The 12397-nt window shown below is 39.6% G+C and overlaps 2 protein-coding genes across 9 annotated transcripts in view; one reads left to right on the forward strand and one right to left on the reverse strand.

Annotated features, from left to right (window-relative positions):
• adora2b (adenosine A2b receptor) overlaps nucleotides 1-12397 on the forward strand; it is a 35855-nt gene that overhangs the window by 15197 nt on the left and 8261 nt on the right. The window lies entirely within an intron of this gene.
• The window catches only part of zswim7 (zinc finger, SWIM-type containing 7), a 71793-nt gene continuing 61776 nt past the window's right edge, over nucleotides 2381-12397 (reverse strand). For 2 of the 5 annotated variants that reach the window (XM_061897944.1, XM_061897945.1), the window contains exons 1-2: nucleotides 10452-10495; nucleotides 2381-7686 (exon numbers count right to left, since the gene is read on the reverse strand). In XM_061897944.1, coding sequence (XP_061753928.1) covers nucleotides 4039-5886 — 1848 coding nt within the window. In that variant the 5' untranslated portion in view covers nucleotides 5887-7686; nucleotides 10452-10495 and the 3' untranslated portion in view covers nucleotides 2381-4038. Of the gene's footprint in view, nucleotides 7687-9008; nucleotides 9371-10245; nucleotides 10496-12397 lie in introns of those variants that run through there. The other 3 variants (XM_061897948.1, XM_061897947.1, XM_061897946.1) reach the window with 3 other exon arrangements.

Raw genomic sequence — 12397 nt, forward strand, 5'->3', positions numbered from 1 at the left:
ACCGGGGTGGTGGTTCCTCTCTTTAAGAAGGGGGACCGAAGGGTGTGTTCCAACTATCGTGGGATCACACTCCTCAGCCTTCCCGGTAAGGTTTATTCAGGTGTACTTGAGAGGAGGCTACGCCGGATAGTCGAACCTCGGATTCAGGAGGAACAGTGTGGTTTTCGTCCTAGTCGTGGAGCTGTGGAACGGCTCTGTACTCTTGGCGGGGTTCTTGGGGGTGCATAGGAGTTTGCCCAACTAGTCTACATGTGCTTTGTGGACTTGGAGAAGGCATTCGACCGTGTCCCTCGGGAAGTCCTGTGGGGAGTATGGGGTATCGGACTGTCGTATTGTGGCGGTCCGCTCCCTGTACGATCAGTGTCAGAGCTTGGTCCGCATTGCCGGCAGTAAGTATAACACATTTCCAGTGAGGGTTGGACTCCGCCAAGTCTGTCCTTTGACACCGAGTCTGTTCATAACTTTTATGGACAGAATTTCTAGGCGCAGTCAAGGCGTTGAGGGGTTCCGGTTTGGTGACCGCAGGATTAGGTCTCTGCTTTTTGCAGATGATGTGGTCCTGATGGCTTCATCTGGCCGGGATCTTCAGCTCTCACTGGATCGGTTCGCAGCCGAGTGTGAATCGACCGGAATGAGAATCAGCACCTCCATGGTTCTCGCCCGGAAAAGGGTGGAATGCCATCCCCGGGTTGGGGAGGAGACCCTGCCCCAAGTGGAGGAGTTCAAGTACCTAGGAGTCTTGTTCACGAGTGAGGGAAGAGTGGATCGTGAGATCGACAAGCGGTTCGGTGCGGCGTCTTCAGTAATGCGGACGTTGTACTGATCCCTTGTGGTGAAGAAGGAGCTGAGCTGGAAGGCAAAGCTTTAAATTTACCGTTCGACCTACGTTCCCATCCTCACCTATGGTCATGAGCTTTGGGTCATGACCGAAAGGATAAGATCACGGGTACAAGCGGCCGAAATGAGTTTCATCCGCCGTGTGGCGGGGCTCTCCCTTAGAGATAGGGTGAGAAGCTCTGCCATCCGGGAGGAACTCAAAGTAAAGCCGCTGCTCCTTCACATCGAGAGGAGCCAGATGAGGTGGTTCGGGCATCTGGTCAGGATGCCACCCGAACGCCTCCCTAGGGAAGTGTTTAGGGCACGTCCAACCGGTAGGAGGCCACGGGGAAGACCCAGGACACGTTGGGAAGACTATGTCTCCCGGCTGGCCTGGGAACGCCTCGGGATCCCCCGGGAAGAGCTAGACGAAGTGGCTGGGGAGAGGGAAGTCTGGGTTTTTCTGCTTAGGCTGTTGCCCCGCGACCCAACCTCAGATAAGCGGAAGAAGATGGATGGATGGATGGTATATATATATATATATATATATATATACATATATATATATATATATATATATATATATATATATATATATATATATATATATATATACCCATATATATATGTATATATACCCATATATATATGTATATATACCCATATATATATGTATATATATATATATATACATATATATATATATATATGTATACATATATACACACATATATATATGTTTATGTGTATATATATATACCCATATATATATATGTATACATATATATATATATATATATATATATATACGTATATATATATATATATATATATATATATATATATACATATATACCCATATATATATATATATATGTATACATATATATACACACATATATATATATGTTTGTGTATATATATATATATATATATGTATACATATATATACACACATATATATATATGTATGTATATATATGTATGTATATATATATATATATATATATATATATATATATATATATATACACACACACAAATTCCGTCCACATTGCACACATGCTGACAACGCTCCAGACAGTCACAAAGGTGTGAGTTTTGCTAACATCCGGTATCGATAGTGTGGTTTTAGTGATTAAAGTATTTTTTCGGTACCCAAGCTTTTGGTACATCACTTGTCAATAGTGCGCAAATAATAGGCTATGTATATATTCATTTATACTGTAACGGCTAGTTAATGTTAAATGTTATATGTTCATGTGGTTTTGGATTTGATGTCAGTTTTTCCCGTATTTGCTTTAAAAGGTGATTGGTGGAGGATGGGGAAATGTTCTTGTGTGTCCAGGGAAGCGCGGACTCACGAGACGAAAGTAAAAAAATAGCTTCAGGCTTTGATTTCTTCTGGGGGCTACAATATATTATATTACTTTAATTTGTTTTCAGGTAAAAAAAAAACAACTCATTTCCAAGGTATGGCGGTAATAAAAATGCAGTGGCGGCGCGCCACAATTAATTACATTACCTGCCCCCTCTGTGGACCAGAAGTTATGACAGCCATGGAAACACTTTATATTTCTTTATTAACCAGAAGTAACACAATCCAGTGAAAAGATTCAACAGAGCTGCTGTAACTACCAACAGACTGCCAGTGGTACACTAACAAACACAATTGAGCTAATGCTGCTCTGTCTGGACGCTGACATCACATGTCACTTGGCAACAGCCTTTTAAAGACACACTCAGCTCTAATATGAAACGGCTCAACTGCATAAGTCATTTATATTATTTTATTTATTTATTTTAGCAAAGCATTACTTACTTTCCCTAGTAATTCCATAAGTAATTCAATTAAGTTTTGGCAGAGTAACTATAATAAATTACTTTTTCAAATACATTTTTCCAAACTGATGATGATACCATGTATGATAAAATGGAGCACAGTGGGGAAAAAATCACTAAAATAGTCACTCTGCACGCTGCTAAGATGTGTGAATGAAAAAGCCTTGACTTACTGAAACTATAATCTTTTTCAATGTTTTACTTGATTATTTATTTGCATACAATATACAATACTGCGTTTCAATTATAGAAGTTTTGTATTCAAAACAGAAGTTTTAATGTTTTCACTTTATTAATCTCAGTGTTGAAGATTTATTAGCATGCAATGTGCAATGTTGCATTTTTGTCAACAGAAGTAATTTCTTCAAGACAAAAGTATTGCTTCCCAGAGGAAGCTCTTAATTTAGTTCTTTCAAAATGATTTAAAAGGCACAAGTTATATTTGGCCAAAAATAACAATATTATTCATTTGTTTTATAAATTGTTTATTTATTTATAAAATGTTAATATTTTAGGTGATATATTTTGCACTTCAATTTAAGGTATATTTTACTGTTGTATTTTTTCATCCTTCCGTGTTACAATGTCAATGTGACACTGTATTTCTTGGGGGTTGTTTTTAATGAGATATATAAGTGAATAAACTTAAAATTAGAATGTTGCTAACACTAAGATGCAGTGTCATTTCAAACTCCTAGTTTTTGGTCAAATAAAATAAAAAAAAATGGTTTTGAATTATCTCCATTTTTTTCAATGTTTTTTTTTATTTTTAAGTTGGGTAAATAATCATAAATCAAATAAATAAATCAAATAATAATCTTGTAAAAAAAAAACTCGTAATTTTATTTTTAGGCCATATCGCCCAGGCCTACACAAAATCAATCAATCAATCAATCAATGTTTACTTATATAGCCCTAAATCACTAGTGTCTCAAAGGGCTGCACAAACCACTACGACATCCTCGGTAGGCCCACATAAGGGCAAGGAAAACTCACACCCAGTGGGACATCGGTGACAATAATGACCCAGTGGGACGTCGGTGACAATGATGACTATGAGAACCTTGGAGAGGAGGAAAGCAATGGATGTCGAGCGGGTTTAACATGATACTGTGAAAGTTCAATCCACAATGGATCCAACACAGTCGCGAGAGTCCAGTCCAAAGCGGATCCAACACAGCAGCGAGAGTCCCGTTCATAGCGGAGCCAGCAGGAAACCATCCCAAGCGGAGGCGGATCAGCAGCGCAGAGATGTCCCCAGCCGATACACAGGCAAGCAGTACATGGCCACCAGATCGGACCGGACCCCCTCCACAAGGGAGAGTGGGACATAGAAGAAAAAGAAAAGAAACGGCAGATCAACTGGTCTAAAAAGGGAGTCTATTTAAAGGCTAGAGTATGCAAATGAGTTTTAAGGTGAGACTTAAATGCTTCTACTGAGGTGGCATCTCGAACTGTTACCGGGAGGGCATTCCAGAGTACTGGAGCCCGAACGGAAAACGCTCTATAGCCGGCAGACTTTTTTTGGGCTTTGGGAATCACTAATAAGCCGGAGTCCTTTGAACGCAGATTTCTTGCCGTGACATATGGTACAATACAACCGGCAAGATAGGATGGAGCTACACCGTGTAGTATTTTATACGTAAGTAGTAAAACCTTAAAGTCACATCTTAAGTGCACAGGAAGCCAGTGCAGGTGAGCCAGTACAGGCGTAATGTGATCAATCTTTCTTGTTCTTGTCAAAAGTCTAGCAGCCGCATTTTGTACCAACTGTAATCTTTTAATGCTAGACATGGGGAGACCCGAAAATAATACGTTACAGTAATCGAGACGAGACGTAACAAACGCATGGATAATGATCTCAGCGTCTTTAGTGGACAGAGTGGAGCGAATTTTAGCGATATTACGGAGATGAAAGAAGGCCGTTTTAGTAACGCTTTTAATGTGTGCCTCAAAGGAGAGAGTTGGGTCGAAGATAACACCCAGATTCTTTACCGTGTCGCCTTGTTTAATTGTTTGGTTGTCAAATGTTAGAGTTGTATTATTAAATAGAGTTCGGTGTCTAGCAGGACCGATAATCAGCATTTCCGTTTTTTTGGCGTTGAGTTGCAAAAAGTTAGCGGACATCCATTGTTTAATTTCATTAAGACACGCCTCCAGCTGACTACAATCCGGCGTGTTGGTCAGCTTTAGGGGCATGTAGAGTTGGGTGTCATCAGCATAACAGTGAAAGCTAACACCGTATTTGCGTATGATGTCACCTAGCGGCAGCATGTAGATGCTGAAGAGTGCAGGGCCAAGGACCGAACCCTGGGGAACTCCACACGTTACCTTAACGTAGTCCGAGGTCACATTGTTATGGGAGACACACTGCATCCTATCAGTAAGATAAGAGTTAAACCAAGACAGGGCTAAGTCTGACATACCAATTCGTGTTTTGATACGTTCTAATAAAATATTATGATCGACGGTATCGAAAGCAGCGCTAAGATCGAGGAGCAGCAACATAGATGACGCATCAGAATCCATCGTTAGCAATAGATCATTAGTCATTTTTGCGAGGGCTGTCTCCGTGGAGTGATTTGCCCTGAAACCGGATTGAAAGGTTTCACATAGATTGTTAGACGCTAAGCGTTCATTTAACTGCTCCGCAACAATTTTTTCGAGGATTTTTGAAATAAAGGGAAGGTGAGACACCGGTCGGTAGTTTACCATGAGGTCAGGATCGACGTTAGGTCTTTTAAGAAGAGGATGAATAACCGCTTTTTTGAATGCTAGGGGAACAGTGCCCGAGGATAGTGATAAGTTTATAATATTTAGCACTGATGGACCTAATAATACAAAGAGCTCCTTGATCAGTTTCCCAGGAAGAGGGTCAAGTAAACATGTTGTTTGTTTTATTCCATTTACACGTTGTAACAATTCCTCTAATGTTATTTCCTCAAAACGAGAGAAACTATTTTGGAGGGCAGTATCCGCCGTATATACCATCGTGTCAGTGTTAATAGAACCCAGTTGTAGCTGGGACGCATTGTCTTTAATCTCCTTTCTAATGACTTCAATTTTCTTACTAAAGAATTGCATAAAGTCATCAGCTGAGTGGGTTGAGCTACTGGAAGGGGTCCCTTGTTGGGTTAGCGATGCTACCGTACTAAACAAAAATTTAGGATCGTTTTTATTACGGTGGATGAGATTTGAGTAATATTTAGCTTTAGCTAAGGTAAGCATGCGTTTATAAGTTATTAAACCATCACTCCATGCTTGATGGTGCACCTCAAGTTTAGTCGTGCGCCATTTGCGTTCCAGCTTTCTACATAATAATTTCTGAGCTCTAGTTTCTTCTGTAAACTACGGGGTGCGCTTTTTTGGAGCCTTTTTTAACTTTAGCGATGCTATGTTATCAATGGTTTCGCGCAGGGCGTCGTTAAAGTTGTTAGTGAGGTTATCAATAGAGCCCACATATTTTGGGAATGGTGCCATTACCGAGGGCAGTAGGTCAGCAAGAGTTGTCGTTGTGGCCGTATTAATGTTGCGGCTGCTATAGCAGTTATTATTATTATTAGTTTGACGAACATGCGTCTGATCCTCGAATTTTATAAGGTAATCATCGGATAATACTTTAGTATACGGGAGTATCGTAACTTTGGAAACGGTGATACCCCTGACAAGCACTACGTCTATCGTATTACCGTTGCGATGCGTGGGTTCATTTATTATTTGTGTGAGACCACAGCTATCAATTATAGTCTGGAGCGCTACTCACGGTGGGTCCAATGGGGTATTCATATGGATATTAAAGTCCCCCATTATGATTATATTATCGGCGTGTGTCAGTAGATCAGCAACGAACTCTGAGAATTCATTGATAAAGTCCGAATAGGGCCCTGGGGGGCGGTAGATAACAGCCAGGTGTAGAGGCAGCGGTGTGACAGACCTCATAGTAAGCACCTCAAACGATATTATTTATGTTAGGACTAAGGTTAAAGTTTTTGTTGTATATTAGTGCGACCCCCCCACCCCTTTTAAGCGGACGGGCAATATGCGCATGTGTAAAGTTAGGAGGACATGCCTCATTTAGCGCAAAAAAGTCGTTTGGTTTAAGCCAGGTTTCGCTGAGACCGATGACGTTAAGATTGTTGTCTCTGATAATATCATTAACTAACAACGTTTTGGGAGACAATGATCTTATGTTTAAAAAACCTATATTATAGGTAGTGGGCTGTTTTAGGGAGTTTTTGATCAAATTATCCGTAGTAGCAATGTTAATAATGTTGTGTTTATTATGCCCAGTGCATTTAGTATAATTACGACCATATCTAGGAATTGATACGACGGGAATTTTCCGATTGTTTGATTGTTGCTTTGATAAACTGCACGCATCATGGTTAGCTACCTCAGTAACGGGGATTTTCCGATTGTTTGTTTGTTGCTTTGATAAACTGCACGCATCATGGTTAGCCACCTCACTAACGGGAATTTTCCGACTGTTTGTTTGTTGCTTTGATAAACTGCACGCATCATAGTTAGCCACCTCGGTAAAACACATGTCCAACTCTGAAACACTCAAAGCAGAAAAAACTTGTTCTAATTCAACTGACTCCTTACCCAGACCAGTAGTCTCGCATCTTCCATTTAAATCTGGCTGCAGGATGGAGGGAAGTGGTGTCCTGTGGGGATTAGCCTTCTGCTTTGTTTTAAGCCCCGCTCGGCATCCGCGTTTCCGATCACACCGCTGGCGTGTGCTCCGTAGACGGCCCCCGCTGCTACTAGACTCCCCTGCTTCACAGGCCGCTGGATGTAGCCGTCGACGTATTCCCATGCTAGTTAGCATGTTTAGCACGCACTCGTCTATCGGTCCAAAACGGCCCGATATGTCCATATCCAGAAGTGTCTGGCGGTCGTACGTGATCACGGAGTGACCACGATGTGAGCCAGCCATGAAGTTTGTAGAATTGTCCGTTATTTCTGCCAAATGTTTCATCTTTAGCAGGAGCTCCGCGAGGACGCAGCCCGTCCGGGCGCCGCCATCTTGGAAAAAATATACATACATTTTTTTTTGGATAGCTTAGCATATATACTGATGTATATTGAAATGGCTTTAGCATCTTTAATGTACTAAGTGGCACCCTGCATTATTTCATTGCTCAGTATTTTGCACTCAGTGAAAAAAGTTTGAACACTTCTGTCTTAAGTGGACATCAGTCAGCCAGTCCATGAGGGTTGTTGAGATAACAGACGCCCCCTGTTTGCTCCATGACTCTCATTTTGAGTGGAGAATAGAGATAAGTATTGCATAAATCAGCAGTAATGTCACTATGCTAACCAATGTGAATAAGGTGAAATTCCAAAGAGCTCGAGCTAATGAATGAGAATCAATTATAAAAATTCCAAGTCTGATATCAATAACACATAGCTTTGTACAAACACTGCACACAATGCAAAATTGTGAAATGTGTTAGCTCATTCCACAATTTAGCGGTCACCATGTCAACAGCAAAGAGATGTTGTTCCCCTGTTCCAACCCAGTTCAACACGTTTGGCAGCAACATATTTAAGTATCTGATCCTTTACGTGAGGATAGTCGTCTCTAAAATAATAGGTCTGGAATAACTAAATGATGCTGACGTATCGCACAAGTACAGCATATATATATATATATATATATATATATATATATATATATATATATATATATATATATATATATACATATATATATATATAATGTGTGTATGTGTTGGCCGAGTCAACAACTATTTGGGGCCTGGATCCACTGTCAGATAATTGTTTTTACAGATGGTGAAATTGGAAGTAAAAGACCAGAACCAGATGCTTTAAAGCCCCTGGGATGGCAACACACACACACACCAACACTCTAAGGGACATCGTTTTCTTGTTATTGTCGGGAATATGTTTCTAAATACATTTCAGTTAAACTCTTCATGTTTATCACTCTATATGTGTTTTTAACATTGATTCTTCACATGTTGGACACGTGGAGATAATTTCTGTTTTTGGTGTCACACAAAGTAGAATTGTCCTCAGTGGGGGGCAAGTGTGGGTAGTGCCCCACTATATCCAGGAGATGGCCCTGTGATAAAAATAGGTACTTTTTTTGTTCAGGGTAGTAATATAACTGGAAAGTAAAAAAAAAAATTAAAAAAAATTGTTGTCTCATTGATGCAATAAGGCAAAGCTTATCAGAAAATACTTGGCTCTCCATGTACCGCCATAAAGGCCAACATTTAAATACAGTAGCATAGTAGGCTCAAGTATTTATTAAAAACAAAACAGAAATTTTATTTGACATGTATATTTGATACTTTTGGACACTGAAAACATACACACGGTTTGAACAGCAACAGCACTTTAATCAAGTGATTATTTGGCGTCCAACTAGATGGAGCTGGCATAGCACTCGTGGTACATGTACCACAGTTTGAGAATTACTGCTATGTGCATGTCTGTTTGAGCCACGCAAAGCCTGCATTGCAAAGCTTATGAACTACAGTAAATATATTTTTAAAACATGTAAATGTTTAAATATATGCATTTCATATATATAGGCAGCACGTTGTAACAGAGGTTAGTACTGGTGGCTCACATTAAGAAGGTCCTGGGTTCAATCCCCGGGCTCGGGGTCTTTTTGTGTGAAATTTGCATGTTCTCCCCGTGACTGCGTGGGCTTCTTCCAACCTTCACAGAGATGCACCTGGGGATAGGTTGATTGGCATCACTAAATTGGTCCTAGTGTGTGAATGTGAGTGTCAATGTTGTCTGTCTATCTGTGTTGGCCCTGTGATGAAGTGGAAACTTGTCCATGGTGTACTCCGCCTACTGCCCGAATGCAGTTGGGATAGGCTCCAGCACCCCCTGTGACCCCGAGAGGAACAAGCTGTAGAAAATTAATGGATGAATATATCTATCCCATCCATTTTCTACCGCTTATTCCCTTTCGGGGTCGCGGGGGGCGCTGGCGCCCATCCCAGCTACAATCGGGCGGTAGGCGGGGTACACCCTGGACAAGTCGCCACCTCATCGCAGGGCCAACACAGATAGACAGACAACACTCACACTCACATTCACACACTAGGGCCAATTTTAGTGTTGGAATATATATTTAATTTAAATAAAATGAAAAAAGAACAAAGTAGTCAGCAATGCACATGTTAACTGAACAGTTAACATGTGTATTGTTTGAATCTGTGCTTGAGCGTCTCTTTGTGGAGTTTGTACTTCCAGCAGTCGACTCTTTTCTTATTAAAAGAGGATTTACATAAAACACGGAGCATAGTACAAACATGACAAAGATTGCATCAATAACTTAGTTATTGATGCAATCTAGCAGGACTGGAATGTTCCTGCTTCATGTCTTTTTGTAAACACAACTGATCGATATTATTGATCGCTGGATCACTAGCACATTCCAGCTGGGTTTATAGCACAATAAAGTGAGATGAAAGTGGTTCAGGGTGAAGTAAAGGTTTTTTACGCTTAAATGCAAATTAAGTCCATACTTCAATGACTAATATGATTGATTATGAGGACATATTAAAGTTTCATTTATTAAAAAAAACACACTTGATCTTAAAAGTTTGACATGTTTTCAGACAGCACATGATTTATTTGTTTGACACTCAATCAACAACAGAGCCCCTGCTGGTTGCAGCTATGTAGTGCACAAAGTTTAGCCTCAATTTATTTAAGACACATTTAATCAACAATTTTATACAAGTGACAGAACTCTTACTTATCAATGAACTAATGAAAATCAACTTTGTATGCGCACACACCTGATGTGACGAGTCTGCAGATTCGTGATGCCATACTTCATCTGTGGAAATAATAGAGACAATGTTGTAATATTTCTACTTCACTCTTTTTAAGAAGTTCTTCATAGTTCACTTAGTTGTAGTTAAGACTGATGTGCAAAAGTGATACTGAGGGTGCGTTATCAAAGTAGTCATCAGGAGAACGGACTTGTCACATAAATGTATACAGGGGTAGTAGTATTAGGTAAAGGTGGGAGTCTTTGGTCACCTCACGATTCCATGATTATTACTATTCAGGAGCTACGATTGGATTGAAAATCAATTATTGATGCATCTTTAATTCATATATTTTAATGCAGTTTTACATTTCTTTTCGTTTCAATAAATAAGTGATTATCACTTACGACTTTTAAAAACAGTGCAATTCTCATCACATTTATTAAATGAATGGAAATGTGTGCAAAACTGTAACATAAGTGCCCTATAATTAAGGAGCTGGTCGGATGTCTCAGGAAGGTGGCTCACTGAAGTCAGCCTGATTTTAGAACTGTCTACATTACTTTATTTACAATAAATAAATTGATTATTGACGCTTACTCGTTGATTTTATAACCGTTCATGTACGAACTGTGATGCATCTAAAATCAATTATTTCCCCCACCTCTAGTATCAGAAGTAGTACAACAGCACATCATCCACTTCCTGTACTAAAATGTGCACAAACATTTCATGTTGACTTTACTCCCTGGTGTATTCCAGATGACCACTGAAACATGAAAGCTGAACAATTTCTGAATACACAAGAACTTCTTTACGTCGACACCCCTCAGACTGGCTGACTCACGTTGACTTACGCAGACGATGATCAATCCAAAACTTGAGATTGTTTGCACTTTTAGAGACATAAAAATAGGTGAAAATAGAGGATTTTTTTAAGCTAATGCCATTTGTTGACATAGTTTTCACAGAAAGATTTTCAAACAAATCAAATGTTAAAACAAACATTTTACAAAGTAATCGATGCAGACACGAGCATGACCGATTGTATTCCACAAGATGATGAAAGTGATATTTTTAGGAGCCATTTCCTTTAACGCACTTTTGTTTTTTCCCGACTTTATTAACTTTATGAGCCACTTCTCTTTCCTTTCTCTCTATATGAACAGAACAGCAATACGGCATTTTCTGTTCAAACTCTACATTCACTCTCACTTATTTTAATTCTACGCTCAAGCTGCTTGACCATCGTGTTAAGCTGCATAGAAGAGAAAATTGGATCTGACATCATATGCAAACCTCCTATTGTTAAACGTGTTCACAAAATACTCCTACACAAACTGAAATCTTTATATATTTTTTAAATAACTAAAATAATTACACCCACTGTGGGAAAGCCCATTATTTTGCATGTTTTGTGTTTCTTATGCTTCCCCGACAAGCATGTTCTGGTGTCGTACTCTATTCAGCGGCCCTTGAATGCACCATAAAAACAACTTGTCATATTCATCTGAGTATGGAATTATCACTCCATGCTAAGAGAGCACAGCTTGTAGGTTTAATGTGCACAATTAAATATCTTAGTTGCTCAGACAGCAATGTGTTTACGTAAGTTTGGGTATGTTGTTTCTTAATGGGGAAAGATGTTAATGTTTCTTGTTTTCATGTTAGCATTTAAGCTAGCGCTAGTCAGTTCATGAGTTTATCGAAGTGCAGTTATCAATCACGGCTTTTCAATCATTTTAATTTGAAGCGGTAATACTAACCACAGTTATCAATAATACATTTTATCACTACGAGTTGGGGGACATAAACGGGTTGTCGACTTAAGCGAGTTTCACTGTATTCATATACAAGAATGAGTACACCTACGGTGAAAATGAGTCAAAACGTGAAACCCTACTGTGTTGCATTTACTATGATCTTTTTCTGACACCACAGCACATGTTGGTGTTGGTGCAGACATCCCA

The sequence above is a fragment of the Nerophis ophidion genome, linkage group LG04, assembly GCF_033978795.1.
Source record: "Nerophis ophidion isolate RoL-2023_Sa linkage group LG04, RoL_Noph_v1.0, whole genome shotgun sequence".
NCBI classification, from domain to species: Eukaryota; Metazoa; Chordata; class Actinopteri; order Syngnathiformes; family Syngnathidae; genus Nerophis; species Nerophis ophidion.